Source organism: Vombatus ursinus, unplaced genomic scaffold, assembly GCF_900497805.2.
Source record: "Vombatus ursinus unplaced genomic scaffold, bare-nosed wombat genome assembly UNPS02015175.1, whole genome shotgun sequence".
NCBI classification, from domain to species: domain Eukaryota; kingdom Metazoa; phylum Chordata; class Mammalia; order Diprotodontia; family Vombatidae; genus Vombatus; species Vombatus ursinus.
The window spans coordinates 23035651-23049087 of NW_020954953.1; the positions used below are offsets into that span (position 1 = coordinate 23035651).

Consider the following 13437-nt stretch of genomic DNA (forward strand, 5'->3'; position numbering starts at 1 on the left):
ATTAAAAAATTCTTCACATCAATTGACTCTCCTGCTCCTTCTAGTATTCTAGGGGTGGGGAACATTTGGCTTCAGGTCCCATGTGGCCTTCTAGGTCCTCAAGTACGGCCTTTTGACTGAGTCCAACTTCTACAAAACATATCTTTTCATTAAGGGGATTTGTTCTGTGAAGTTTGGAGCCAGTCAAAGGGTCACACTTGAGGACCTAGAGGCAGCATATGGCCTTGAGGCTGCAGGTTCCCCACCACTGTAACACTTACCATGTCCCAGGTGCTGTGCTAAGTGCTAGGGATACAAAGTAAAGCAAAAAAACAGCCCCTACCTTCAATGAGTATACATTCTAATGAGGGAAACAATGTATAAATAATCATTATTTGGTTTGTGCTTTGGGCATGCAAATAACGTCAATATTATCTGAAGTCATAATCAGATGTAATTACAGGGCTTTAAATGAAGTACACATTGCATTTTAAAGCCCATAATTAATCTTCGAATTATCCCTGCCATGACTCCCCTCAGCTATTGTGGACAATTGGGATACAACTGAATAGATCTTTTGCTCTATTATCATGAATAATGTGAGATAAGGGGCAGGGGAAGGCTGTCCTTGGAGTCAGGAAGACTTGGGTTAAAGTCCTCCTTCTGACAGCTACTGGCCATGTGACCACTAAGTCATTTAACCTCTCAGTACCCCAAGCAACTCTGTAACATGATTAAGTTCTTGATGAATGGCTAATGTATATCTGTGAAGGGGGTTTCCATCCAATTGGTCCTCTTCGATAAGGAAGGACCACCATCACCACCACCACCACCAATGCCCTAGGGATATGTTAATTCTCATTGAATTCCCTGCCTGCATGTAAGCACAACGGCAGCAGACTCTATCTCCTCTTCTCCTCACCCCCTACCCCCAAATAGAAAATCATGTGACGAATGCCTCCTGGTACTTCTTACCAGTTGTACATCAAGATCAAAGTATACTTCCTTATCTGAGGAGTTCTGACCAAGTCAATAAAGGAAGGATCCATCTTTTCACTGGCTTCCTCATCAGGTTTAAGGCTCTGAGAATGAAAAGAATAAGTGAATATAGCATAATGGTTAATGTATGATGTTCCTGAGTAACATGAAAGAAATTACATTATGACCTGAGTGAAAAAATGAGGAATGAGGATGGAGACACCTCTCTTTTGTTGTTGTTCAGTTGTTTTCTGTTGTGTCCAAGTCTTCGTGACCCCATTTGGGGTTTTCTTGGCAAAGATACTGGAGTGGTTCCCCATTTCCTTCTCCAGCTCATTTTACAGATGTGGAAACGGAGGCAAACAGAGTTAGATGACTTGTCCAGGATCACACAGCTAGTAAGTGTCCAAGGTGGGATTTGAACTCAGGAAAGACTAATCTTCCTGACTCCAGGCTCAAGCTTTATCCACTGTATCACCTAGCTGCCCTGTTTGTACATAGTTGTTTGCATATCGCCTCATTAGACTGTGAGCTCTTTGAGAGCATGGGCTTTTTTTTGCCTTTGTTTTGTCCCTGGTGCTTAGGTAGTAAATGGCTCATAGTAGGCACTTAGTAAATGCTAGCTGATTGATGGATTGAGGTTTTAAAAAGCAGATGTTGTTTGAATATTTAGTGGGATGGGATGTGCTACACTATCACGCTTCTCTGGAATTGCATCTCCACATAAAGCTTTAAGGTTCGCCAAATACTTTCCTCACAAAGTGAGTGCAAGTGGCGCAAATATTATTATTCCTATGTTACAGATAGGGAAACTGAGGGCCAATAGTTAAGAAGAACCTGAGCTAAGATTCAAACTTAGTGTTCTATGATCCTATGGTTTCAAGTTAACTTTTGCCATGAAACCACACCATTGGTCTCGTATCATAACCAAGAACCCAGAAGCCAGCCACAAAGGCCTCTGAGCAGCTAAAATTGTTGTTACAAACCTATGCCCTAATGCATTAGTGCTCTTCAGATCTTTATGCGAAGCCTATTTGTTCTTATCTTAGAATAAAATAACTTAACAGCTTGGGTTGGTTTTGTTTCTTTGTGTGGTTTTTAACCCACAGCAGACTAGAGTCTGGGGCAGCTAGGTGACACAATGGATTGAGCACTGGGCCTGAAGTAAGGAAGACTTGAGTTCAAATATGGCCTTAGGCACTTACTAGCTATATGACCTTGGGCAAATCACTTAATCCTGTTTGCCTAAATTTCCTCATCTGTAAAATGAACTGGAGAAGGAAATGGCAAACCTCTCCAATATCTTTGCCAAGAAAACCCCAAATGGGGTCCGTACGAAGAGCCAGACATGCCTGAAATGACTGAACAGACTAGAGACAGTGGGAGAGAAAAGGGCTTCGAGTGAGATAACGAGTAAAAAAAAACACAGAAACAATGCTCTGAAGACAGAAGACTTGGATTCCAATCCCTGCTCTGTCACTTACAATGTAAGTGATCTTGGGAATACCATTTAAAGCTCTATGGACCTTGGTTTTCTTCCTCTGTAAAATGGTGGAGAGCACCTTAACCTATGATGCTGTGATGGTGGGTGGGGGGCAGTAGGAATGGCTGTTACAGGCCAGCAGGCTGACAGGAGCAAGGAAACAACAGCCTCATATCTGGTGAGGAAAGAGTAAAATGATAAGAGGCAGACACAGACATATAGGATGAAACCATTTGGTTTGGGGGCAAAATAGACCTCTTGTCTCAGCTGCCTATGAGGATGTCCCTGTACTGTTATACAAAACAATAATTGATGTTCATAATGAATCCCTTAAAGTCATCAAGAAAAGCTGTATGGCAGCTAGACAGATAGAGCAGTGGACATGAGTTTAAATCCAGCCTCTGACACTTAACAGTTATGTGGCCCTGGGTCTATGTCAAACTCTTCCTGACTTAGTTTCCTCATCTGTAAAAATAAATAGCACCTACCTCTCTGGGTGGTTGTGAGAACAGAATGAAATAATATTTGTAAAGGGCTTTGTAAACCTTATGAAACACCACCTAAATATTATTATTAATAATTATTATTAATAATAATAATTCTTACATATACTCCATTTAAAAGATGCAGCATGGATAAAGTGCTGGGTTCAGAAAGAGCTGAGATTGAATCCTGCCTCTGGCATGTACTGGCTGTATGACCCAGGGCATGTCATTGAAGTCAGTCTTTTTGTGCCTTAAGGGACTTATCTATTAAGTTACAGATAGCTTGTGATGGATGGAGATCCCCATACCAATAGAATCACAGATCCTTTGCTTAATTCTGTTTAAGAAGGCCAAGAAATGCGGAATATGTGTGCTATGCTAAGCACTTTATAAATATTATCTCATCTGATCCTCACAATAACTCTGTGAGGTAGGTGCTATTAATTATTACCATTTTACCATTGGGGAAACTGAGGCAGACAAGTTAACCAACTAGCCCAGGGTCACCCAGCTAGTAAGAACAGGTCTTCATTGTCTCTTACTTGGACTATTGCAATAGCTTTTAAACTGCCCTCCCTGTCTCAAGTCTCTCTCCACTCCAATCTATTTACCACTCAGCTACCAAAGTGATTTTCAGGTGGCAGCTACATGGTGGGGTGGATAGAGTCAGTAAGACTTAGACTGAATCCTGCCTCAGATATTTACCAGCTACATGACCTTGCAAGTCATTTAATCTCCATTTGCCTCAGTTTTCTCATATTTAAAATGGGGATAGTAACAGCATCTACTTCTCAAGGTTGTAATGGGAATAAAATGAGAAAATATTTGAAAAGCACTTGTAAACCATAAAGTATTATGTAAATGCACCCTTATATTATCTATTTATAATAATTATTATAATATAATAATGTATTATGTATTAAAAGCATTCTTATTTATTATCATTACTTTTCTATAGCATAACCACGACCATGCTCCCCCTCATTCCCCCTCCATCAGGAACTTCCCCTCATCCCACTTGATAAACTCTAGCAGCTCTCTATTACTTCCATGATTTGATATAAAATCCTGTGTTTGGCATTTAAAATACTTCACAACTCTTCCCATCTTTATGTACTTTACCCCACCTTCAGGCACTCTCTAATCAAAACACACTGTCCTATTTGCTCTTACTTATACAAATGTTCTATCTCCGGACTCTCTGCTTTTGTAGTCACGATCCCCCATGCCAGGCACGTTTCCTCCCTTACCTCCACCTCCACCTTCCAGCTTCCCTGGTTTCCTTCAATACTCAGATCAAATTCTACTTTCTTTGGGGAGGTGGGGGTGGGGAAGGGGGTTTTCCTGGCTTCCCTTACTGTCAGTGCCTTCCTTCTAACATTACTTTTTTTTTTTTAGGCAAACATGGATAAGTGACTTGCCCAGGGTCACACAGCTAATAAGTGTCTGAGGCTGAATTTGAACTCAGATCCACCAGACTCCAGGGCTGGTGCTCTATCCACTGTGCTACCTAGCTGCCCCCTGAGATTGCTCTCCATTTATACCGTATGTACACTTATATGTACACAGTTATTTGCATATGTCTCCCCTATTAGTATGTAGATTAGTCAGTAAGCATTTATTAAGCCCCTACTATGTGCCAGGCACTGGGCAAAGCACCAGAGATATATGTTCTTGGAGAATAGGCTCCATGTGTTTGTCTTTTTTTGGGTCCCCAGTCCCCAGTGCTTAGTACATTGCTTGGCACATAGTAAGCATTTAATAAATGCTTGTTGACTGAGAATTAAACCTGTATGTTTTAACCCTAAGACTCCCATTAAATCACACCTAGAGACCAGTTCACGTAATTATATCTCCTCTGGTCTAGCTCCTAATGAGACACATGGAAACCAGAATGGTTCTACTGGGTCTAGACCTCATCTGTATCTCCATAAATTAATCTCAAGTCTACTGAAAGCCCTGAAATCATTTAGTTATTGGTATAGAATGGGTGATCCTCATATCCAAGCATGTGTCTAGCTTAATTTACCACTCCATAAAATATCCCAAATATCCTGTTCCATGTCACCTAAATGAAAAATGGTAAGCATCTTAGATACGACATAATATGATGGAAAGAGCCCTGGGGACCAAGGTTAAAGTCTTGGATCTGCCCATTAAGTCACTGAGTAACCTTGGCACCAAACTACTTCCCCTTAGTTGCCCCATCTATAAAACGACAGGACTGGATAATAAGACTTTTTATGATTCCATGCCTCCTGGCTTATAACTACCACAACCACCAATTATAACTATTCCTTCCCATCTCCTTTCCCACCTTTTTCTAGGTAAGATACAAAAACTACCTGAAGAGAGGCTGGCAAAGGTTTCTGATTTTTCCTTGCAATGTACTTAATAATTTTCATGGCCTTTGCATTTTTATTTTGAGAGATCAACCACCTGGGAGATTCTGGAACGCACCTACAACAGAGTATAAGAGAAAAGAATTGTTAGGTAGAAAACAAAATAATTAATATCAGTTATTATAACTTCAACCATTATTCCTCCTGACAGAGGAAGTGACATCTGAACTGAGCTTTGAAGGAAGAAGAGGATTCTGAGAAAAGTGGAGATGAAGAGGGAATGCATAAAGAATGGCTTAAGAGATGCACAAAAGCAGGGGATGGAATGTCAAACTGGTGATCAACTAGGTGTCTGTCTACTGAAATGTAAAGTTTAAGAAATGGGAAAGCATATGGATGTGTGTGTGTGTGTGTGTGTGTGTGTGTGTGTGTGTGTGTGTGTGTAGGGGAAGTGGATATGATGCAAGAATCATCTGGAAAGTTAGGTTGAAGATAGCTTATAGAGGATCTTAAAACGGAGAGTCTGAGGCATTTATATTTTAACCTAGAGGCAATAGGGAGCCATTGAACATTTGTGAAGAGGGGAGTAACATGGAAAGACCTGCACCTAAAGAAGAATTTTTTTTTGGTCAGGTGATAGAGAATGGGTCACAGAGGGGAGAGACTGCAAGCAGAGAGGTAGATTAGGGGAATATTACAATAGTCTGAGTGAAAATTGATGAAGTCCTAAATTAGGATCCTAGGCATGTAAGTGGAGAGAAGGGAAGAGAGATGCAAGAAAATACCATAGAGGTGTGACAGACCTTGGAAACTGACCAGATAAAGAAAACAACCTTAACCCTATTCAAATGACTGGGGTTCCAAACCTGGCTCAGTAAGAGGATAGTGATGCCCACAGCAGGAATGAGGATGTTTTTCCTTCTTTTTTTTATCCCTTTAAAAAAATTCTGTATTAAAAAACACCAAATAAAAACAAGTATGAACAGTGTAGGAGGAAACATGAAGCTGTAAATCTCCCTTATACAGAGGTCGTTTTTTTTTTCAGTATGGAATAAATTCAACATGTAACGTTCAAAGTTGTCCTGGTTGGTTGTGATTCCTTTGGGCATTGCTTCTGTTCTCTGCTCATCTGGGGTGATCCTACTCCTTGTCTCTCATCCCCCGTTAAAAAAAAAGAGAGAAAGAAAGAAAAACAAAACTCGTGTAACAAATATGTATAGTCAAACAAAACACATTTCCCTCATTGGCTATATCCAAAAACCTAAATCTTATTTTGCACCTTGAGTCCATCACCTCTCTGTCAGGAGGTAGATAACATGCTGCAACCCCAGGACTCTGAAATCATGGGTGGTCACTACATTGATCAGAGTTCTTAAGTCTTTATCTAATATGCCAAGACAGCCTCTTCAAAAAGTAAGAAGAACTAATTAACAAACTTTCAATTTGGACTCTTTTGGTCTGTGTGACCTTGGCCACCCTATTTAAACTCCCTGGGCCTCAGTTTCTTTTATTGTAAAGGAGAAACTCCTTCCTCTTCATTGCCATGTCCAGACTCTACCTCTCTTCCTTTGCAAATTTATCACTGAATCCATATCCTAGTGGCTGTCTGTTTTCTACTGATACCCAAGACATTCTCCCTCCATTCTCTCTCTCTCTCTCTCTCTCTCTCTCTTTTAGGCAATTGGGGTTAAGTGACTTGCCCAGGATCACACAGCTAGTGTCAAGTGTTTGGTCTGAGGCTGGATTTGAACTCAGGTCCTGCAGACTTCAGGGCCAGTGCTCTATCTACTCTGCCTAGCTGCCCCCTCCCTCAATGATTCAGAGTCTCATGGAAATGGGAGAGATACCATAATTGGAGAAGGGCAAATGTTTGGATTTTCAAAAAAGTGAAGAGAACAGATTGTGCAAATTACAGGCAGTGAACTTGACTTCAGCTCCTGAGGAAATTCTTGAAAGGATAATTAAAGAGATGGTTGGTGAACTATCTAGAGAGGGAAGTGGTAATTACAAACAGAGCATGACTTTGTCAAGGACAGGTCTAACTGCATTTCTTTTTTTGACAGGATTATTAAGCTAGTAGATTGTGGGGAATGCTGTGGCTATACTTTGCCTAGATTTGGAAAGTTTTGAGAAAGTATCTTATCCTATTATCCTATGAATTATAAAGTAATGCAATCACAGACTTATTTTCTGTAAGAAACTCTGCTTTCTAAGGACTTCAGGAACATCAAGCCTCCCCCAGGCTAAGCTGATCAGCTGAAATTTCCACACCATGCAGATTGACTCCATTTTTGATACTCAACCCCTTCTCGGATCCTTCAGTAGCCTCTCCCCTTGATTGGAGGGCTGGAGGGTGTAACAATAACATACTCCCAAACCCTGCCTTTATAGAGGGCTCAAAACTTTTCAGTGGTTCTGCTTGATTTGGACTCCACAAATATCATGCCCCCCTGTTAGATACCTCCTGGTAGCCTCCTATTCCCTTTTCAGCATCCTTTTGTATATTGACTTCCCTCATTAGATCCTAAACTCCTTGAAGGCAAGGACTATCTTTCTTTTTCTTATTTGCATCCCCAGCATTTTTGCACAGTGCCTGGTGGCTGGCATGCACATGGTAGGTGCCTAATAAATGTTTTATTGAATTGAATTTTTGAAGATGGATTCACAACTGGTTGGATGATTGGACCCAAAGAGTGACTGTTCATGGTTCAGTGTCAATGTGATGAGAGTTCTCCAGTGGAATACCCCAGAGATCTGTACTTGGCCCCATGCCAATTTTCTATCAATGACTTGGATAAAGGCACACATAGTATGCTCACCAAATTTGCAGATGACACAAAGCTGGGAGGGACACACTAGATAACAGAGACTGGATCCTAAAGGATCTTGATAAGCATTGGGCTTACTCAAATTAGAACTTCAATGGTGCAAATTTAAAGTTTTGCTCTTGGATACAAAAAAATCCACTCCACAAATATAAGCCAGAAGAGACATGGTTATACAGCAGTTATTTTGCAAAGAATCTGGGGATTTCAGTGAACTGAAAATTCAGTAGGAGGGAGTAATGTGATATGGCCGCCAGAAAAACTAATGAGATCTTGAGCTGCATTAAGAGGGACATAGCTTCCAGAAACAGAGGTGATAATTTCCCTGTACTCTGCTTTGCCAGGTTATAATTGGATCGTTGTGCTCAGTTTGAGGCAGAATGGTTTAACGACTCTGATAAGCAGAGGGTGTACTGAGAAGGCAACCAGGATGGTAGAGTGTTGAGTCCATGTCGTATGAGAATTCATCACAATCTTCTATCACTCTATCTCTCTCTATGCCCTACCATCTCTAAACCTATTCTTTGTCCTTACCATAACCTCCAGTCCCTTGGCATGTCAATCCTTTGCCGGATCATCGTCCCTACCTTACTAGTATATTTGGAAGGACCAAGCTCTACTTTGGCCTTTCACGTTGCCATCTTAATAAGAAGTTCCTAATCTCACATTTTCTTCCAATTCCTTATACAATGTCTGGAAACACATCCAACTTTGTTGTTGTTCAGTTGTTTCAGTCCTGTCTGACTCTGTGACCCCATTTGGGGTTTCCTTGGCAGGGTACAGGAATGGTTTGCCATTTTCTTCTCTAGCTCATTTTGTAGTTGGAGGAAACTGAGGAAACAGGGTTAAGTGACTTGCCCAGGGTCACATAGCTAGTAAAATTTCTGAGGCCAGATTTGAACTCAGGAAGATGAGTCTTCCTGACTCCAGACCCAGCATTCTATCCACTGTGCCACTTAGCTGCCCCTCACCCAACTCTCCTCTACCCTTAAAAAAACCTCTTACTGTATCTTACCAAACCTGCTAGCTGACAATATGTTTGTCTCCTTTGCTTTTAAGCTAAACTCTTTGAAAAAAGCTTGGTGCTTCCATTCTTCTCTTTTCAATCTTTTCTAAGCCTTGTGTAATCTGGTTTCTAATTATATCACTCAACTGAAACCGATCTTGCCAAAGTTATCAGTGACCTAATTCCCAAATCTAACAGTCTTTTCCCCCTGTTTTCATCCTTCTTCACTTCTTGGCAGCATTTGAAACTGCTGACTACCCTCTTCTCCCCAGTGCTCTTTGGGATTTTGTAATACTGTTCTCTCTCCCTAATTCTCCTGCTACCTGTCTGACTACTCTTTCTCGGTCTCCTTTTCTGGATTTACATCTCTGTTATACCCATTAACTGTGGATGTACCCAAAGGTTCAGTTCTTTCTTTCTCTTTCTTTCTTCTTCTCTCTCTTTCTCTCTCCTCTTTTCTTTCTCTTTTCTCTTCTTTCTCTCTCTCCTTTCTCTCTTTCTTTCTCCTCTTTGATCTCTCTCATTTCTTATTTCTCTTTTCTATCTCTCACACACATACTCTCACATCATCATCACTATCAGTTTCTATGAACTTGATTATTATCTTTATGCAGATTCCTACAAGATCTCTATATCCAACCCAGTCTCTCTCTTGAGTTCCATTTCCACATCATGACCTACCTATTACACTTTTCAAATTGGATAGCCTTTAGATATCTCAGCCAGGTGGCTCAGTGAATAGAGTGCTGGGCCTGGATTCAGGAAGACCTGAGTTCAAATCTGGCCTCAGACACTTACTAGCTGTAAGTCACTTGCCCCTGTTTGCCTCAGTTTCCTCACCTGTAAAATGACCTGAAGAAGGAAATGACCAACCACTCCAGGATCTCTGCCAAGAAAACCCCAAATGGAGTCACGAAGAGTCAGATATGACTGAGAAACAACAACGAGAACCATCTTGAACTCAGAGAGTCAAAGATTTAGAGCCAGAAGGGACCTTTGAAGGACTATAATCCAACTTCCTCATTTTTACAGTTAAGGAAGTTGAGGCCCATATAGCTATGTTCTCTGACTCAAAATTTTGTGTTCTTTCCACCTTAGTACCTCAAATACACATACGTATTTGAGTGTTTTTTATTTATTTGTTAGTTTTAAAGATGAAAACCCAAGGGAGTTGGATTAGGAGTAGTTGGAAGTAGGAAAAAGGTGTACGAAGAGAGGCTAAACAAAAGGAAAAGACTAGTATGAAGTCTTACAGAACCTTGTAATCCTGAAGTGTGAACACTTTCCACAGAAGCAAAAGAACCTCTCACCTTACTAATACAATGTTCTGTGGGATCCAGGAGTACATCACATTCTTGAGTGGTATACCATCCTTAGCTCATGGGAAGATGAGGTTACTTGCTCACCATCAAAAGTGCAAGCACTCAAGTGACTGTCTTAAATCTATTTACCACTTGATTCATTGGAACAATCTGATCTGCATAAATTTGTGAAGCAATTTCAATTAAGTGTATGTCAATATGAAAATAGAAGGCAAAAATGGCATGATGGTATCTCTGAAGCTTACCATTATGTGGGCAGCTCCATGCTGTAGTAGATAGAGCACTGGGGCCTAGAGTCTGAAGGACCTGAGTTTAAATTCAGCCTCAGACATTTAGTAGCTGTGTGATACTGGACAAGTCACTTAATCCAATTTGCCTCAGTTTCCTCATCTGTAAGATGAGCTGGAGAAGGAAATGGCAAACACTCCAGTATAATTGCCAAGAAAACTTCAAATAGGGTCATGAAGAGTCAGACACAACTGAACCACAACTACTACTGTATGACCTTGGTCGATTCATTTAAAAGTTCCTGGGCTTGAGTTTCCTTATCTGAAAGTAAAATGACAGTAGATGGAATAGATGATCTCTGAAGGTCCCTTTCAGGTCTAGATCTCTGATTTTAACTTCTGTGTGTGTTTGGGGGTGAATCTGAGGAGATATTTAAGTCTGGGGTGAAGGTAGATTCACTAATTCACCAGGGTATATGAAAGAGAGACACACCCAAAGGATAGGGATGCCTGTCAGGGTGGTAAGGCGGCAGAACTGAAGAAAGGTAAGTATTGGAGGAGATGTTTCAGTGAGAAGAATGAGGCTACTTGAAGTGAGAATGTGCTGTAGTGGAAACAGCGCTGAACTGTGGTCCAGCAATGCCGAATGGAAAACTGCCCAGGTGGCCGAGTGTGGGGAAAATTCTAGTGTTAACGCCAAAATTCCAGTCAGATGTTCAGTGCCCTCTGTGAAATGTGGGTGGAGAAAATTTAGGGAAACAGCCTTATTTCACTGATATTTGAAGTTGTTACTCCCTGGTCCTCTGATTTCATCAGGAAGCTTGCAGGTGAGCAAGCACGAGTGTGCACACACACACACACACACACACTCCCTTTATCGATGCAGATCCATAAATATTGGCAATTTGTGGTCTTAGGCAATTGCCTCAGGGGAGTAGGAGCTTAAGTGACTTACTTAGAGACCAAGTATGTGTCAGTGGTGACATTTGAACTCATGCTTTCATGACTCCAGAGGCCAGCTAAATTTTTCTTTAATTAAGAAAAATGCTTGAATTTTTCTACTTTTTTTTATATGATCAGGAGCCTTCTTTTATATACAACTGGGGTCCCACAGTTGTGGAAAAATCAAATTTAGGTTAGGCAATTATGTGCAGGGGAGCTGCTATGAAAATCAAGACCAGTGTTGGGACCAAGATACCTGAGCTAGGCTGATGATCTTACCATCTCCTTTCCTTATTTACTCTGGACAACCAATAGTATCTGATGCCCCTGGAGTCTCTCTAAGAACTTCTCAAGAGATAACCCTTGAGCATGCCTCTTTGTATATGTGTCACGGACACCTTTAGCAATCTGGTGAAGCCTATGGATTCCTTCTCAAAATACTTTCTTTAAAATTCATGAATAAAGGAAGTGAAAATGTATTTTTTTCTCATCCAAGTTCATGAACATCCTGAAATCTATCCATGGATCCCTTGGGGGTAGGGGTCTGTGTACCCCAGATTAAGAATCCCTATTCTAGATGCTGGAGGGAAAAGCAGAGGAATTGGAGATAGTTGAGTGGTTAGAGGAGGGAGGGAAGTCTTTCTGGAGTGTTCACAACCATGATTGTACTGCTGTCGCTAGGAGCAATTTTCAGTCCTCTCCCCCCACAACGTAGCCGCTACGGCTATTCAGCTTAAGACACCTAACATTTGAATCACTGTGTAAAAGAACATAGAGTCCCAAGGGAAATGATTAGCCAACAGCATGCTTTTTGTCTTCTAGCATGGAATGGGGCTTCCTGCAGCTCAGGATTAGAATATAGTCTTAGCACATTCCTAGCACAGAGCTCCTGAGCTGGAAATGATATGATATGGACCAGATATGATATGAGAAAAATATGAAAATGACCTCCTTTGCATTCCCAGAGGGTCTTACCAATAGTAGAGCAAGAAGCAGAAGTAGGGCAGGGAAACTGTGAGCTGCAGCCATCTCCAAGAAGGTAGAGCATAAGCAATCCCTGCCAGAATCAGGAGGCCCACGGTGAAAGCCATTTGGTAACAAATTCCCACAGTCCTCCGGTACTTCAGGCCGACAAATTCAGTCACTAGAAAACAAAAGCAAATGGCCAGTTTCCAGGGTGATCTGAGACAAAGGCTCACTGACGCATTTTAATAATGAAAGAAATAGAACTCCCCAAACACCCCCTAAATTTTTCCCTTTCTAAGAGCTTTATGAGATCACTTGAGACTCTTGAATCTTTGACGTTCTTTGGCATTTAGGTTCTTCCTAAAATGACAGGAATGATGGAGCTGGGTCTTTAGAACTCTGGCTGATGGGAATGGAAAACCCACTGCAGAACTAGTCCATCCCCATAGAGCCAGAACACCCCTGTCCAGTTTCATCATCCTTGTTCCACTAACTACTGTGACATTTCACTAATTCCCGTGAACTGGTTCCAAGAACACAAGTCAGAATTAGTGAAAAGTTTGAAATATAGAAAATAAATTTTGTAAAGAAATTTAATTTTCTTACTTTTAAATACATGCAATATCTTACAGTAGGCTAAAAAACAAGGTTGTGCCTAAATACATAAGGAAGTTTAGAATGAGCATTAAAACACAGTGTTGTCTAGTGGATAGAGCTGGCGTTTGAGTCCAAAACATTTGGGTTCACTCTGCCTAACACTTAACTGACTGTGGAACCCTGTGGAAACCATTTAGGGTCCAGTGGCCCTAGACCTGTGGTGTCAAACCCAAATAGAAATTAGGGGCCACTCAGCTGCCACTATTGACTTAGAAAACCACATAT

The 13437-nt window shown here is 41.0% G+C and overlaps 1 protein-coding gene across 1 annotated transcript in view; it reads right to left on the bottom strand.

Moving 5' to 3' along the window:
- Window positions 1–13437, bottom strand: part of LOC114031498 (solute carrier family 22 member 2-like) — a 42675-nt gene that overhangs the window by 13881 nt on the left and 15357 nt on the right. Inside the window, exons 4-6 of the mRNA XM_027846597.1 lie at window positions 12565–12733; window positions 5271–5385; window positions 955–1061 (exon numbers count right to left, since the gene is read on the bottom strand). Coding sequence (XP_027702398.1) covers window positions 955–1061; window positions 5271–5385; window positions 12565–12733 — 391 coding nt within the window. The remainder of the gene's footprint in view (window positions 1–954; window positions 1062–5270; window positions 5386–12564; window positions 12734–13437) is intronic.